Source organism: Panicum virgatum, chromosome 3K, assembly GCF_016808335.1.
Source record: "Panicum virgatum strain AP13 chromosome 3K, P.virgatum_v5, whole genome shotgun sequence".
In the NCBI taxonomy this organism is placed as follows: domain Eukaryota; kingdom Viridiplantae; phylum Streptophyta; class Magnoliopsida; order Poales; family Poaceae; genus Panicum; species Panicum virgatum.
The window spans coordinates 46,561,959-46,574,160 of record NC_053138.1 but is presented as its reverse complement, the minus strand read 5'-3'; the positions used below and the strand labels follow the sequence as shown (position 1 = coordinate 46,574,160).

The 12,202-nt window shown below is 50.2% G+C and overlaps 2 protein-coding genes across 2 annotated transcripts; both read right to left on the bottom strand.

The window, feature by feature from the left end:
- Positions 1–5,813: 5,813 nt before the first annotated feature.
- On the bottom strand, positions 5,814–9,095 carry LOC120699359. The gene is made up of 3 exons (XM_039983338.1): positions 8,207–9,095; positions 6,665–6,748; positions 5,814–6,559 (listed from the first exon to the last, which is right to left on the bottom strand). The coding sequence occupies exons 1-3, from the start codon at positions 8,367–8,369 to the stop codon at positions 6,273–6,275; spliced, it is 534 nt and encodes a 177-aa protein (XP_039839272.1). The 5' UTR covers positions 8,370–9,095; the 3' UTR covers positions 5,814–6,272.
- A 146-nt stretch (positions 9,096–9,241) lies between these two features.
- LOC120699358 (disease resistance protein RGA2-like) lies at positions 9,242–11,225 on the bottom strand. The gene has a single exon (XM_039983337.1). The coding sequence runs from the start codon at positions 11,016–11,018 to the stop codon at positions 9,474–9,476; it is 1,545 nt and encodes a 514-aa protein (XP_039839271.1). The 5' UTR covers positions 11,019–11,225; the 3' UTR covers positions 9,242–9,473.
- Between the last annotated feature and the right edge of the window lie 977 nt (positions 11,226–12,202).

Here is a 12,202-nt window from a genome sequence, read left to right as displayed (position 1 = left end):
CAGTCGTGCCGGGCCCGTACATCACGGCCAAGAGCTGCTGTATTGACGCTGACACAGCTGCAAAAAGTAACATAAGTAAAAACCCCTTCAAGAGCGACGAACAAGTTAGGTAATCAGGAAAAGCCAAGTAGGTGAAACTTACCAGACTCGTCGAAGGCCATCCCCTCCAAAGCCTCCACCTCTTTGTCCGAAGGTGGAGCAGAGGAACCACCAGGAGCCTCTCCACCTCTGAGCGCCATCAGCGTCTCACCAACCAAGATTTCCCCCTTCTCGATGTTCACCGCAAGAACAGGCTGTGCATCCTTCGGCACCGGAGCTGGATCCTTCAGGGCTTCAGCCGTCGAGACAGTCACCCTCGTCATGGGTGGCTTCGGAAGGTCCGTAGGCCTGGGCCCAGTCTTAACGAGGCTTTGAATCCACTTCCTCTTCGTCATACCTTTGGAGGAACAATGAAGATTAATCAGCGCTTTCGCCACCTCAACTCGACGGCCGGAACCGAAAAGCATGGTCCCATACTCATCGCTGAGATCATAATAGGATCTAAAAAGCCTCCCCTCGGGAACTATGATCTCCCCGCCCACCGTCCCCATGAGCTCTTCCATGAATGAGGGCGTACCACTGTCGCCCAAAGAAACCTCCTCATCTCGCGCCTTCCTCTTGGCGCTCTCAGCCCTCGCAACAGAAACCTTCGTGCTCGAATGTTTCCAACCACGCCCGCGTCCCCACGTGCCAGTAGCCCCGGAGCTCCCCGCCTCCTCCACCTTAACCTTGCCCCTAGATTTTGACTCAGGAACCTCCGAACCAACGTTCCCCGGTGGCGTCATTCTTGGAATGGCGTTCGCCGGAACCGGCCGAGGCTCGTAAGCGACACCCATCTCAGCCAAGCACCGGTTCAACTAAAGGTTCCCTCCGCACACCTCCACCAAAGAAAGATACTCCTTTTTGTTCCAAGGGCCTAGTATCTCCGCAGCCTGCCGCTCCAGCTCATCCACAATAACTTCGTCACTGGAACCCTCGGGCCTCCGAAGCCCAAAAACCGGAGAAGTCACATCATACTTCAAACCAACAAAGCGCTTACGCTCGAACCTCGACGGAGACCAGCCAGCAGCAAGCGGCCAAACCTTCGTAGCCAGAAATTCCTCGACAGTATCCCTGCCACCACAAACTTGGCAAGCCGTCATGAAGGCCTCCAGACACGATTTGAAACCTGGCCCGCGCTTGCTGAAGGCAGGCTGATAGACGTGATCGAACATCTCAATGTCCGAAGCCAGCAAATACTTCTCCTCTCCAGAACCTTCGGGATCAGGGAAGCCAATCTTGGCGTAAAACCAATATCCTAACCAGTTCCCCTCCCACTTGTTCTTGTAAGCTGTCGAGAGCATAACCTTTAACAGACCGGTCCTTTTGTTCGGCTTACGAGGAACGAAGGTGCAGCAGCCGTTCTGAACCTCGCTAAGCTCCGAATCATCATCTACATAGACCTTACGAGGCTGGCAGTGCAGCTGGAAAAGCCTACAAAAGGCATCCACGGACACTTCCCCTCCGAAGCTCCGCACCACCCACAGAAATTTGGCCAATGCAACAATCCCGTTCGGGGTAAAGTGGTGTAGCTTCACGTTGAATGGCTCCAAAAGCTTCGGCACGATTGGATCCATCGGAAGTCTAAGCCCCGCTGTAAAAAAATCCTTAAAGATCACAACCTCGCCAGTCTCCGGTACAGGAATCAATTCTGCCCCCGGAGGTCGACAAACCCCCTCGGCGAAATAGCCCTTCGTAACGTAGAAGTCTATCACGCTCTGAGATACGACAGATGGCTCGAAAAGCAAAGTCTTACGTTTCTCCGGAGCCATCAGTTCCGACACGTCCGCGGACACCGCCGAAAGACTATCGCTGGATTGCTGCTGCTGCTGAGATGGCTGCGAACCACCAACCTCTCCTTCGGGAGCTGGACCTGAGTCTGCACGAAGAACCCCCCCTCTTAATGAATGCCATATCTACAAAAAACAAAGTCGAATTAGAAACAAAGGCTCAAACGAACCTTCGATCAACCTCGCTGTTTGTTTAGTGTGAGCCATGAGCTGCAAAGCTACTTACACCGAAGAAAACAAGCAGCCTGATTCGCACGAAAGAAAAACCTTCGGAAAAAGCGCTTTATAGCCAAAAGCGTCGAAGGTAAGCCAAGCTCGAGAAGACAGGCTTTACCCCCCACCACCTCCGCTTTTATAGGCGGTGAAAAGCAACAGTATCAATGGTAAAGCCGAGGAGACGGCCAACCAAGCGGCGCAATCAGAGCCCGACACGTACACAACAAAAACCGACCGTTGCAGCCGATGGTTCGGGAGACGTTTTTCCACGGGAGCTTACCAAAGGTTACGCGCAATCTTCTTCATTAACAAGGGTTCGGACCGTCGGCTTCGGACCTCGCCCTCGAGGGGCTACTGTTGGGGATTGGACCTTCGGGTCAAGCCCTCACCCTCAGAAATGCTCCCTAACCTGTTTGCAGGGCCACAACGAGATGGAGCCAAGTATACCCGAAGGTATCGGATGAACACTAAGAAGCGCAAGCTCAAAAACCATGACCTTCGGTACGAAGGATATTAACTTCTGTAGGCCGAAGGTAACGGATGGCTGCCCAGAAGCGCAAGCGCAAACACCAAAACCCTCGGGACGAAGGATACCGCTTCCGTCGTGCCAAAGGTGACGAAGGGTTGCACAGAAGCACAAGTCCGAAGACCAGGACCTTCGGGTCAGGTGATCAACCTCAGGAGCGAAGGTGGCGGCTGATTGCTCGTTGATAGAACCTTCATGGCTCTAACTCCCGGAGGTCCTCGAAGGTTGTTGTAACCTTCGTCGGTTGTAGACATGTGAGTAAAACATGAATATGTGAGAAGGTCGGATTTGTACACCTCTCGAATACGTGAGAAGGTCGGATTTATAAACCTCTCACCTTGTAATTTTACCCCGGAGCCGGCTAAGAGTGAGCTGTAAATGAGTTGGGAGGGGGCAATTTAGAAAAACCTGGCTGAGGGCCAGGGGTATAAATAGCCCCCTCTCCACAGTGTAAGGGGTTGAATTTTCTAATCATTATTGGAGAGTTCGACACCTACTTTCATTGTTATCTTTCTTACTGTTCATGCTCCCTGTCTGGGCATCTAAGAAGCAAAGATCCCAACAGGGCGTCCTCAAACGCCATGGAGACGAGAGAAGAACAGCATGTCGAGGTTGGAAAAGTAGGGTAAAGAGGAAAGGTAAAGATGATAAAAAATAAATGTATTTGATTGGTTCGATTGGGTTGTCTAATCGGCAGTGACCCTTTATATTTATAGGATGGGGTGGACTTATCCCGAAAGAAAATCCTGTTTATACATCTAAATCTATGAAAAAAACCCTAGTTGTACTCGGACTCTACCTGGACCGGTCAGACCGGTCGAACCTACCGGTCAGACCGGTCAGTCCCTGCCGGACAGGCCACAGTGCCTCGACTGGTCAGACCGCTCGGTCAGACCGGTCAGACTGGTTGGTGCCGATTTTGGCTGTCTACATATGCCCCCCTTTTTTTTGGTAAAGCTTGCTTGCCAAAAAACATTCTTCTGAGCCAAAATTATCTAAGGGCGATGATTAACACTATATCGGCCATTTCTTGTACTAAAGGTGATAAACAATTATCAGCCATGTTTTGCTCAAGTCAATGTTGAAACAATTTGTTTGGGTCGCCACACTTTCTTCATTGTCGCTGACGTCTTTGGCACGGCCTCCACTTGTTGTTCCATTGCCTTCTCTTGCGCATACGTTGCAGCCTTCGCTTCTGAGTATGAGACAAGCCTGAGGGACAGCACCTCGGCTGTAAATAATTTAAATCTTGCTCCTTGCTCTTCTCATTCTCTTTGCTGCAATCAACATCTTGCTTGACCGAATTATTGCTAGCAACAATTGGTCTTTGTAGTAATGCATGATTTGGATACATAGGAGGATATTGAATATAATATGATTGCATATGCATCCTACTATAATTCATAGGTGTATAAAAGTAAGGATACCAGCAATACCATGGAGCAATCGGTCCACTAGATGAAGTATAATTACCTTGACTCGATTGCTCTTGATGTCTTGACGATGATCCCGTATCCTTGACTTTGCTTGGTCGCCCTTTCTGTCTCTGAGCACTCCCTTCCTTCTCATATTTGGCCAAGAGTTCCTTAAATTTGGCCTTGTCTTGATTTTGGAGGAGTTCCCAGATTTACTGGGCGCACCGGTCAGACTAGTCCCATGACAGGTCAGACCGCCGCTATGGCCGGCCAGACCGGTCGACTTGTTGTCGGCCTTCTTCTTCTTGTCTTGCCCCCCAACCGAACTTGAACATTGTTCGACTATATTGTTTGAACCATGATCATCATGGAGGACAATTTCATCAATTGAGTTAACCGATTGCTCTTCAACAACCGGGTTTTCTTTACCTAGTGTCAAATCTGAATTTTTATTTAACCTACCATCCCTTTTGACATGGTAGACTTGTTAGATCACCTTATACTTATTTTTCTGCATAGACCGATCTCTTTGATGAAAATGATCATTATTTCTAAGTGATGATTCATTAATTACCGGCTCTCTATAAATAACATGATTTTGATCAAAATAACTATGAGAAGCCAGCATCCAAGGATTATAAGACCATGTTGGACAAGAATAAGGCATGTAAAAATAAGGTCTACAAGGCATACACATATGGGATCCATATGACGGAAATGGCATTGACATAGGAACATAATTCCATTGCCGATTCGGATAATAGAAATTCTGTTTTGGAACAGATTCTGGTTGCTTGGAATTTTTAGCCTGACTAGCATGTTTGATATCTTTTTGTTTTGAGGATTTAGTCGGGAATTTCTTATTTGGCTTCGGCTTTTTCTTTTCATGCTTATGATGGCTTTTGGATTCAACAGTTTTCCAAACACCAATCTCGGGTTTTCTGGGTTTGACCATCTTTGGCTTTGATTTATTTTGCGAAACCCTTGGAGAGGCGGTTAGACCGGTTGGAGAACCGGTCAGACCGGTTGCAGTGCAACCTACACCATTGCCATTGTTTTGTTGCTCCCCGAGTGTAGAAGTACTAGAATTAGTTTCCGTGCACTTGATAGGGGATTTTTTATTAACAAATTCGGCTTGAGACGGCCGAATTACAGCTTGACTAGCAACATCAGGCAAACTTTTGCAAGGATTATTAGCCGGTTTTCAATAACCGACTTTTGAACAACAGAAACTTGGATTGAACTATCTTTGACAACACTAGATATAACATTAGATAAAGTACCTGAGGATCGCATCTCCATTAATATTTTAATGGTGGATGGAATCTGACACTCATTTATCTTCTTGACTCCTTGCTCTGTTGTATGGCAGCGGGACAAGAATAATCTTCTAACTGCTCCGTCGTATTCTCGCTTATACTCCCCAAGTAGCTTATCACGTACCGCCATATTACTAGGGTTTGAAAAATCGGTCATGATAACCTGATTATCTTCCCCAGCAGAGTCGCCAATTTGTGTTGACGCCTTTTACGGGCCAAGACACGAACGCGCTAGGTCGCGCGGCGCGAGAAGGAGCTCCTTGCAACACCTCCTGCGTGGAGCGGTCAGACCGGTCGCTGTGGAGAACGGCGACGATCCGACGAACGCTCACCCGGGAGAGACCCCGTCGGGGCAAGCGCGCGTAGGGTTGCTCTAGGCTCGGCAGGCCAGCTAGAGTGTCCTCAAACGCCATAGAGACGAGAGAAGAACAGCATGTCGTGGTTGGAAAAGTAGGGTAAAGAGGAAAGGTAAAGACGATAAAAGATAAATGTATTTGATTGGTTCGATTGGGTTGTCTAATCGGCCGTGACCCTTTATATTTATAGGGTGGGGTGGACTTATCCTGTAAGAAATTCTGTTTACAGATCTAAATCTATGAAAAAACTCTAGTTGTACTCGGACTCTACCTGGACCGGTCAGACCGGTCGGTCCCTTCTGGATAGGCCACAGTGCCTCGATTGGTCAGACCGGTTGGTGCCAATTTTAACCGACAACACACAGCTCCATTTATATACACATTTCGGATGTCGGTTTTTCTTCTTGTACCTGCTCCATGAGACCATGAGGCTAGAACAGAGTGAACCCCCAACTCCCAACTTCCCAAGATTCCAGAAACTCTGCTTCAGTTCAGCAAACCCAGGCTCTGCCAGTGCCACGCCATTGCCATCCTCCACCAATCCATCACCATCACCATGGCCGCCACTTGGATCACCTATACCTCCTCCTCCTCCCGTCGCAGCTGATGGCCCGCGCGAACTGCGGCACGCAGCACCGGCTGGCCTCCTCGGCGAGGCGCAGCGAGTCGGTCCTGGAGAGGCCGTCGTCGTCCTGCGGCTCCCGCAGCAGGTCGCCGAGATTCCTCGTCTGCTGGGCGGGCGGCGGCCTCAGCGGCTCCGCCTTCAGGATCGCCCCCAGCGTCGGCAGGTCCTTGGTAGTGGCCGCACACGGCGCGACCCGGCTGGTTTGCGACGCGAGCGATCTTGCAGGGGTCAGATCTGACGACGCAGACACCAAATGTGGCACCGATGGGGTTCATGGTTCTACTAGTAGAAATGAAACTTCTGAATTTTGCTAGCTAGTTTGCATCGTTAGTTCGTTACCTCCATTGACGCTGTAGAAATCATCCTCGCAGTCCGATTCCAGCCAGGGGGTGGCTTCAAAGAATGTTTCGTCTCTGCTGCTACCTGCAAAACCCAGCCAGGCAACTAAGTTTGGAGTTTGGGCATTGTGACCATGACAGTGACAGATAACGGGAACAGTCATGGATCATGATCACTAGTTCAACAGTGGAAAACTGCAGGCAGCCAAGTCATGATCATGGTGCGGTACAGGCGTGAAAGCACGATCATGTTTCGTAATGAGAATTGTTTCAACTGCAACTGCAAGGGAGATAATTGCGCACAAATTTGCGGAGGCCTTTTTTTTTTCTTCCTCCCCCTCCACCTAATAAAGGAGGATGCACATGTTTCCGCCACTTCTCTAGCGCCATCAAGAGATGGAGAGGAATGTCAACATTTCATCTGCCCCCGAAAGGATGCCTTTTTGGCATTCAACATACAGAAATCAATCAACATTATGTCATTATGTATGCTGAATACAATTGGTTATGGTGTTCTATCAGATCTGGTTCTGGCTGTCCTGATAATTGCAGAAACTGGTGGCTGAACTTCAGGGTACCAAAATGTTTAGTAGGAAATAAAAGATTAGATGATATTAACGAATAGTGTGTAAAATGCAAATATATATTGCGTAATGCAAGAAAAAATTGTAAAAATATTAAAAATAAAAAATTGCCATTTAGGATTCAGGACTGCTGACAGTTGGCTGTTCCGATCATGGCCAAGCAGACTGCTGCTTTGTGGTGCACACAGCACACACGTAGCACAAACCAGTGGTCCACTGACTACAGGACAAAATCAGCGGCTCAAACTGTTGGGATTTTGTGTGAATATTAATGTATGACATCTGAATCCATTAATTTCATTCATACGCGATTTGGTATAACTCTATACACTCTCTCAACAAAGTCTCATAACATGCATATGGTTTCAGCCAACTGCTATAAAGAAATGTAGTTGTGATCTTAACTTTTCCAAGCAATGTAAAATACCCTGCCTTGTTCACAGTTGATCATTCAGATTTTTGAACAGTTCAAATATCCGTAAACTTCTTTATCCTCGACAAGAAGATACTGTCTTATTAACACTTTTACATAGTTTGATTGAAAACAGGCGGGAAGGAATAGTTATTTTCAGATTGATTAGTTTGGTTATAAACAAGGAAGATGCTTTAAGATAGTTCCTAACACACACATGGCGTACCAATTCCCTTCCGAAATGAATAAGAAATATATGAAAGCCGGCTTAATAAGTTAGCATCTTAGCATCTGATTCATTTAGTCAAAATTTAGAAACCAGTGGTATTTTCATTTCATAATAACAAAACACTGTTTCATTCACTAGTCTATTTCTGCAGGGGATTCATAAGTAAATTTAAAATGCCATTCAGCTTTCTACACCATGGCAATAGCCAAGAGCACAAGCAAGCATACCGAAAATATTCCAAAAACGCAAGAACAAAGAACACCTTATGATCGACGCCATCGCACAAGAACTGAAAACACTTCGAACAGAGAGCATTACCGTCGTCGACATCTCCGAAGCCGGTGTCCGGCGCCACCTGCCTGCTGTTGGAGCCAGCTCCTGCTCCATCAACGACGACCTTCCTCTCTCCATTCTGCCACGGAGCAGCCGCAGCGGAGCCCTTCTTGGCCTTGCTGGAGCTCTTGCCTCTGCGAAACCTCATGCCCTCTGTGTGTGCTCCGTACCCTTGGGCTGCTGCCGGGCAAGGTCAAACGCGAGATGGTCTCACTTCTCACAGGAGGCGTGAGCTAGAGAGAGATAGAGAGGACTAGTTGACTCAGAGGAAAATTTTATACAGTAATGGAGTGGATGCGTGGACCATTGGGGTTGATACTAGGCAAAGCAGCAGGATAAACGGATCTGACTCGTAGTGTGTGCAAGAGACGAGATGCGACTAGATATTATATATATGTATATATAAACATATAGATATGGTTCTCACTTTGAGTGTGTAGGAGTTGCAGTTTGGGCAAGGGATGGGAGAACATGGATGGGTATTTATGGTTGGATTGCTTGGAAGCTAACCAATATACTGAATTCTGGAAGAGGAGATGACAGTATGTGGACATGGACTGGAAACCACTTTGCAAGGTGGTGCTGCTCTATTTGCAGGGACCGGTTCAGTTAATCAGTTCACTGAAAGATTGTAGGATGAACTGACCGTGGAAAAGGTGCAGGTTGACCAGGGAAAATTAACAGAGTGAAGTAGCACACTGTTACAAATAACAAGTCGCACCCCCCCCCCCCTCTTTTCTGGTGGGAAGGAAACATGAATTTTTTTTTCTGCGAGAAAGAAATTCTGAATTTTGGATCTGAACATTCTGAAACTGCTCCCCTTTGTATGACTAAGCATGTATATGAGGCTGTCCGGACCTCACCGTCACCGAAACTTTTGGTATCACAGCGGTAGAGCTGAAATTTCAAATTTCCCTATCCTTTGGAACTGTTATGTGTCCTTTTCATCTTCATCACTAAAGATTTCGGGAAGCAGGTGACCATTACTGCTCCTAGGACAAGGCGGTTGAAGCCGATATGTACCTGACATGGAAATCCTTTGAGGTTATTGCTCTGAATGCAATCTTTCGCCGGCATTTAGGAAGAAGAAAAATGACAGGCGTTATACATATACTTCAGAAACTACAGAAAGACAGGCATAAACAACAGAGCTCCTACTCTGAGAACACATGTACAGAAGGAAGCACTGCTGGAGCTGGATCATGGATGACAGACATACAAGCTTGGCTTTCACTTGACGCTATCTAGAGCTCTACACATGATCCAACAAGAAACTAGATGGAACCATAGCGCGCTCGTACCAACTGTTTCCTGAGCCAACAGTGCAAGAAGCAATGTAGTGAGTGCTGTAGAACGGCATCACCGACTTGCACAGCAGCACTCTGACAAAGCTGGTGTTCCCTGCCAAGCCGGGTTCACGCACCAGCAGGTCCTGGAATCTTGGCAGCTCTACCTGTGAGGCGAAGGGGGCCTTGGAGATGGTCACCTGGTGAACGTTCACATGATCCGGGAGCAGGTTCTCGGCCAAATCCGCGATGTAACCGATGCCATCGCCGAGCAGGGACAGGCCCCCAATGTTGCTCCCCAGCACCCTGCCCCAGAACCTGGGGTCCGGATGGTCCCTGAGCAGCCCTCCCACAATCTTGGCTCCGAAGAAGGACCCGCTGAGCTTCCGGGCAATCGCCATGCCCGCGGCCACCAGCCTCGGGCACTCCTCGAGGTCCCTGCCGGCGAACGCGTGCGCCTTGAAGAAGAACCAGTACTCCGGCCGGGGCAGGACCCTGAGCACGACCGGCTCCACCGTTCCCAACAATGTCGAGACGCGCCGGTCGCTCGTCGTGAAGATGACCCTGCTCCCCCGCGCAGCGCACCGCAGCTTGCGCAGGAGCTCCTCCAGCCTCTGCTTCCCGCGCATGTCGACGTCCTCGAACACGGCCAGGAACCTCCTGCTCTGGAAATTCCCCTTGATCCACCGCAGCGGGTCGCTCATCAGGCTGAGCGGAGCGTCGCCGCCGATGACGTGTTTGGACCGGAGGGCGGCGGCGGCTCCTCCGCTCGCGGCGATGGCGTAGGTGCACGAGAAGTTAAAGAAGAGGATCGCGGGGAAGTGGGCGCGCACCCGATCGTCGTCGCAGGCGTGCTGCACCAGGGTCGTCTTGCCGGCCCCGATGGCGCCGACGACGGGGAGCACGCCCAGCTCCCCGGCGCCGCCGCCGCCGTGGAGCAGGAAGTTGATGACCCGCTCCTTCTCCACGTGCCGGCCGAACATCTGCCCGTCGACGAGGATGCTCGTTGGCAGGGGACGGCGGATCGGGCGGCAGCCTTGGAGGAGCAGGATGAACTCACCGAGATGGGCCGAGACCTCCTGCAAGCTCTCGAGAGCCCCGTCGATGTCGTCGCCGTCGGCACCACCGGGATCGCGGCGCGACAGAGCCCTCTTCACGGCGACCCGCACGCGCTTCGCAGGGTTGAACGGGGACGTGGACGTCGTGGAGGAATCTCGCGGAGATGGCGGCACCTGCTCGTCGCCGCGGCCTAGGCCAACCGTGTCGATCAGGTACCGGGCCTGGTACTCGCCGTCGATGAGCTCCGAGAGCCACCGGAGGGCGCCGCCGTTGGTGATCTGCCGCCCTCTGGCCTCCTCCACCGCGGCGTGGACCCTGACGAGCGTGCGGCAGATCCTCCGCAGCTTGGCCTCGGTGCTCTGCTGGTGGCCGGCGCCGAAGCGTCCCGTGAGGAGGGAGATCACCCTGCTGACGGCATCGCCTATGACGGCGGAGACGATGGCGTCCGCCATGGCGAGGTCCTCCGGCGAGTAGGGGTAGATCGATCGATCGATCTTGGGAGGTTCAGGTTTTCGGGAGAAGGATGCGTTTGGACTTGGTCACCGGGCGGGTCTGAGCGGAGGAGACGGGTATGTTGGCGGGAAAGCGACATGATGAAAGGCTCAAGAGGTGTGTGAGCGTGTCAGAGGCAGAATGGCTGAGGCTGGCTGATCAAGCGTTGTCACGGCACACCAGCGAATGGTTGGGACTGCTTGTGTGACATCAATATCGCTCGCGCGCAGCTTGAAAGTAACAAGAGGTAAAATGGGTGATCCACGCCTTCCAATGGATCACCACAAGCTTTACCAAACAATTTTTTTTTAAAAAAACAGTTTCAACTCCAACAAAGAATCTGTTGTAGTTTTTTTTGAGAAACCGGGTTGTTTGTCTTTATTGATATAACATTTTACACGGACAACTTACAAGAACATCCCTTAGAAGATAAAACTTACAATCATGTCCTTGTAACACTCTCGCGGTGATCCTCAATGCTGGTGACCGGAGCCGCTAGCAACCGCTCCCTCCCGGGAAGAAAGGAACGACGACCTTACGACTTGAAGCCGATCTCCGTCTCGACGAGGAAGCTTCTGAAGAAGCCACATCAACTTTTTTGGAACCAACCTTGGCAGCAATTGGCACACCGAAGTAATCGATGCACGCTCGAATCGATGAACACCCATTGAATCCATCACCGAGGCGAAGGAGAACTGGCGTTCCAAGATCTGCTGGTGACTCGACCAACAGCAAAGAGACACCGAAAGAAAATCTCCGTCCCGATTCCTCCAGACTTAACCTCTGACCAGCAGCACCCGTGCCATTGCCGTAGCAGTCGCAGGAGCGGTGGCAGAACTTGGCGCCTCTGCTTCCACCGCGGAGGGCGCGGCGGCACGGCACGGCACTCCTGCCTGCCAGTCGTTAGCGTGGACTCCTCCGCTACGACCGTGGCGGCGGCGGAACTCGGTGCCTCTCCTCCACGGCCCCACCCGCGTCGGGTGGCTTGGGGGTGCATGAGTTACTGGCCCACTTGTCGGCGCTTCATGTTTAAGTCAGGACGGACGAAAGTCAACCTAGCAGAAACGATCGGCTCTTTATAGATAGGTATAGATATAGATATAGATATAGATATTTGAAATTGCTTTACTCAAATGTATTTTTT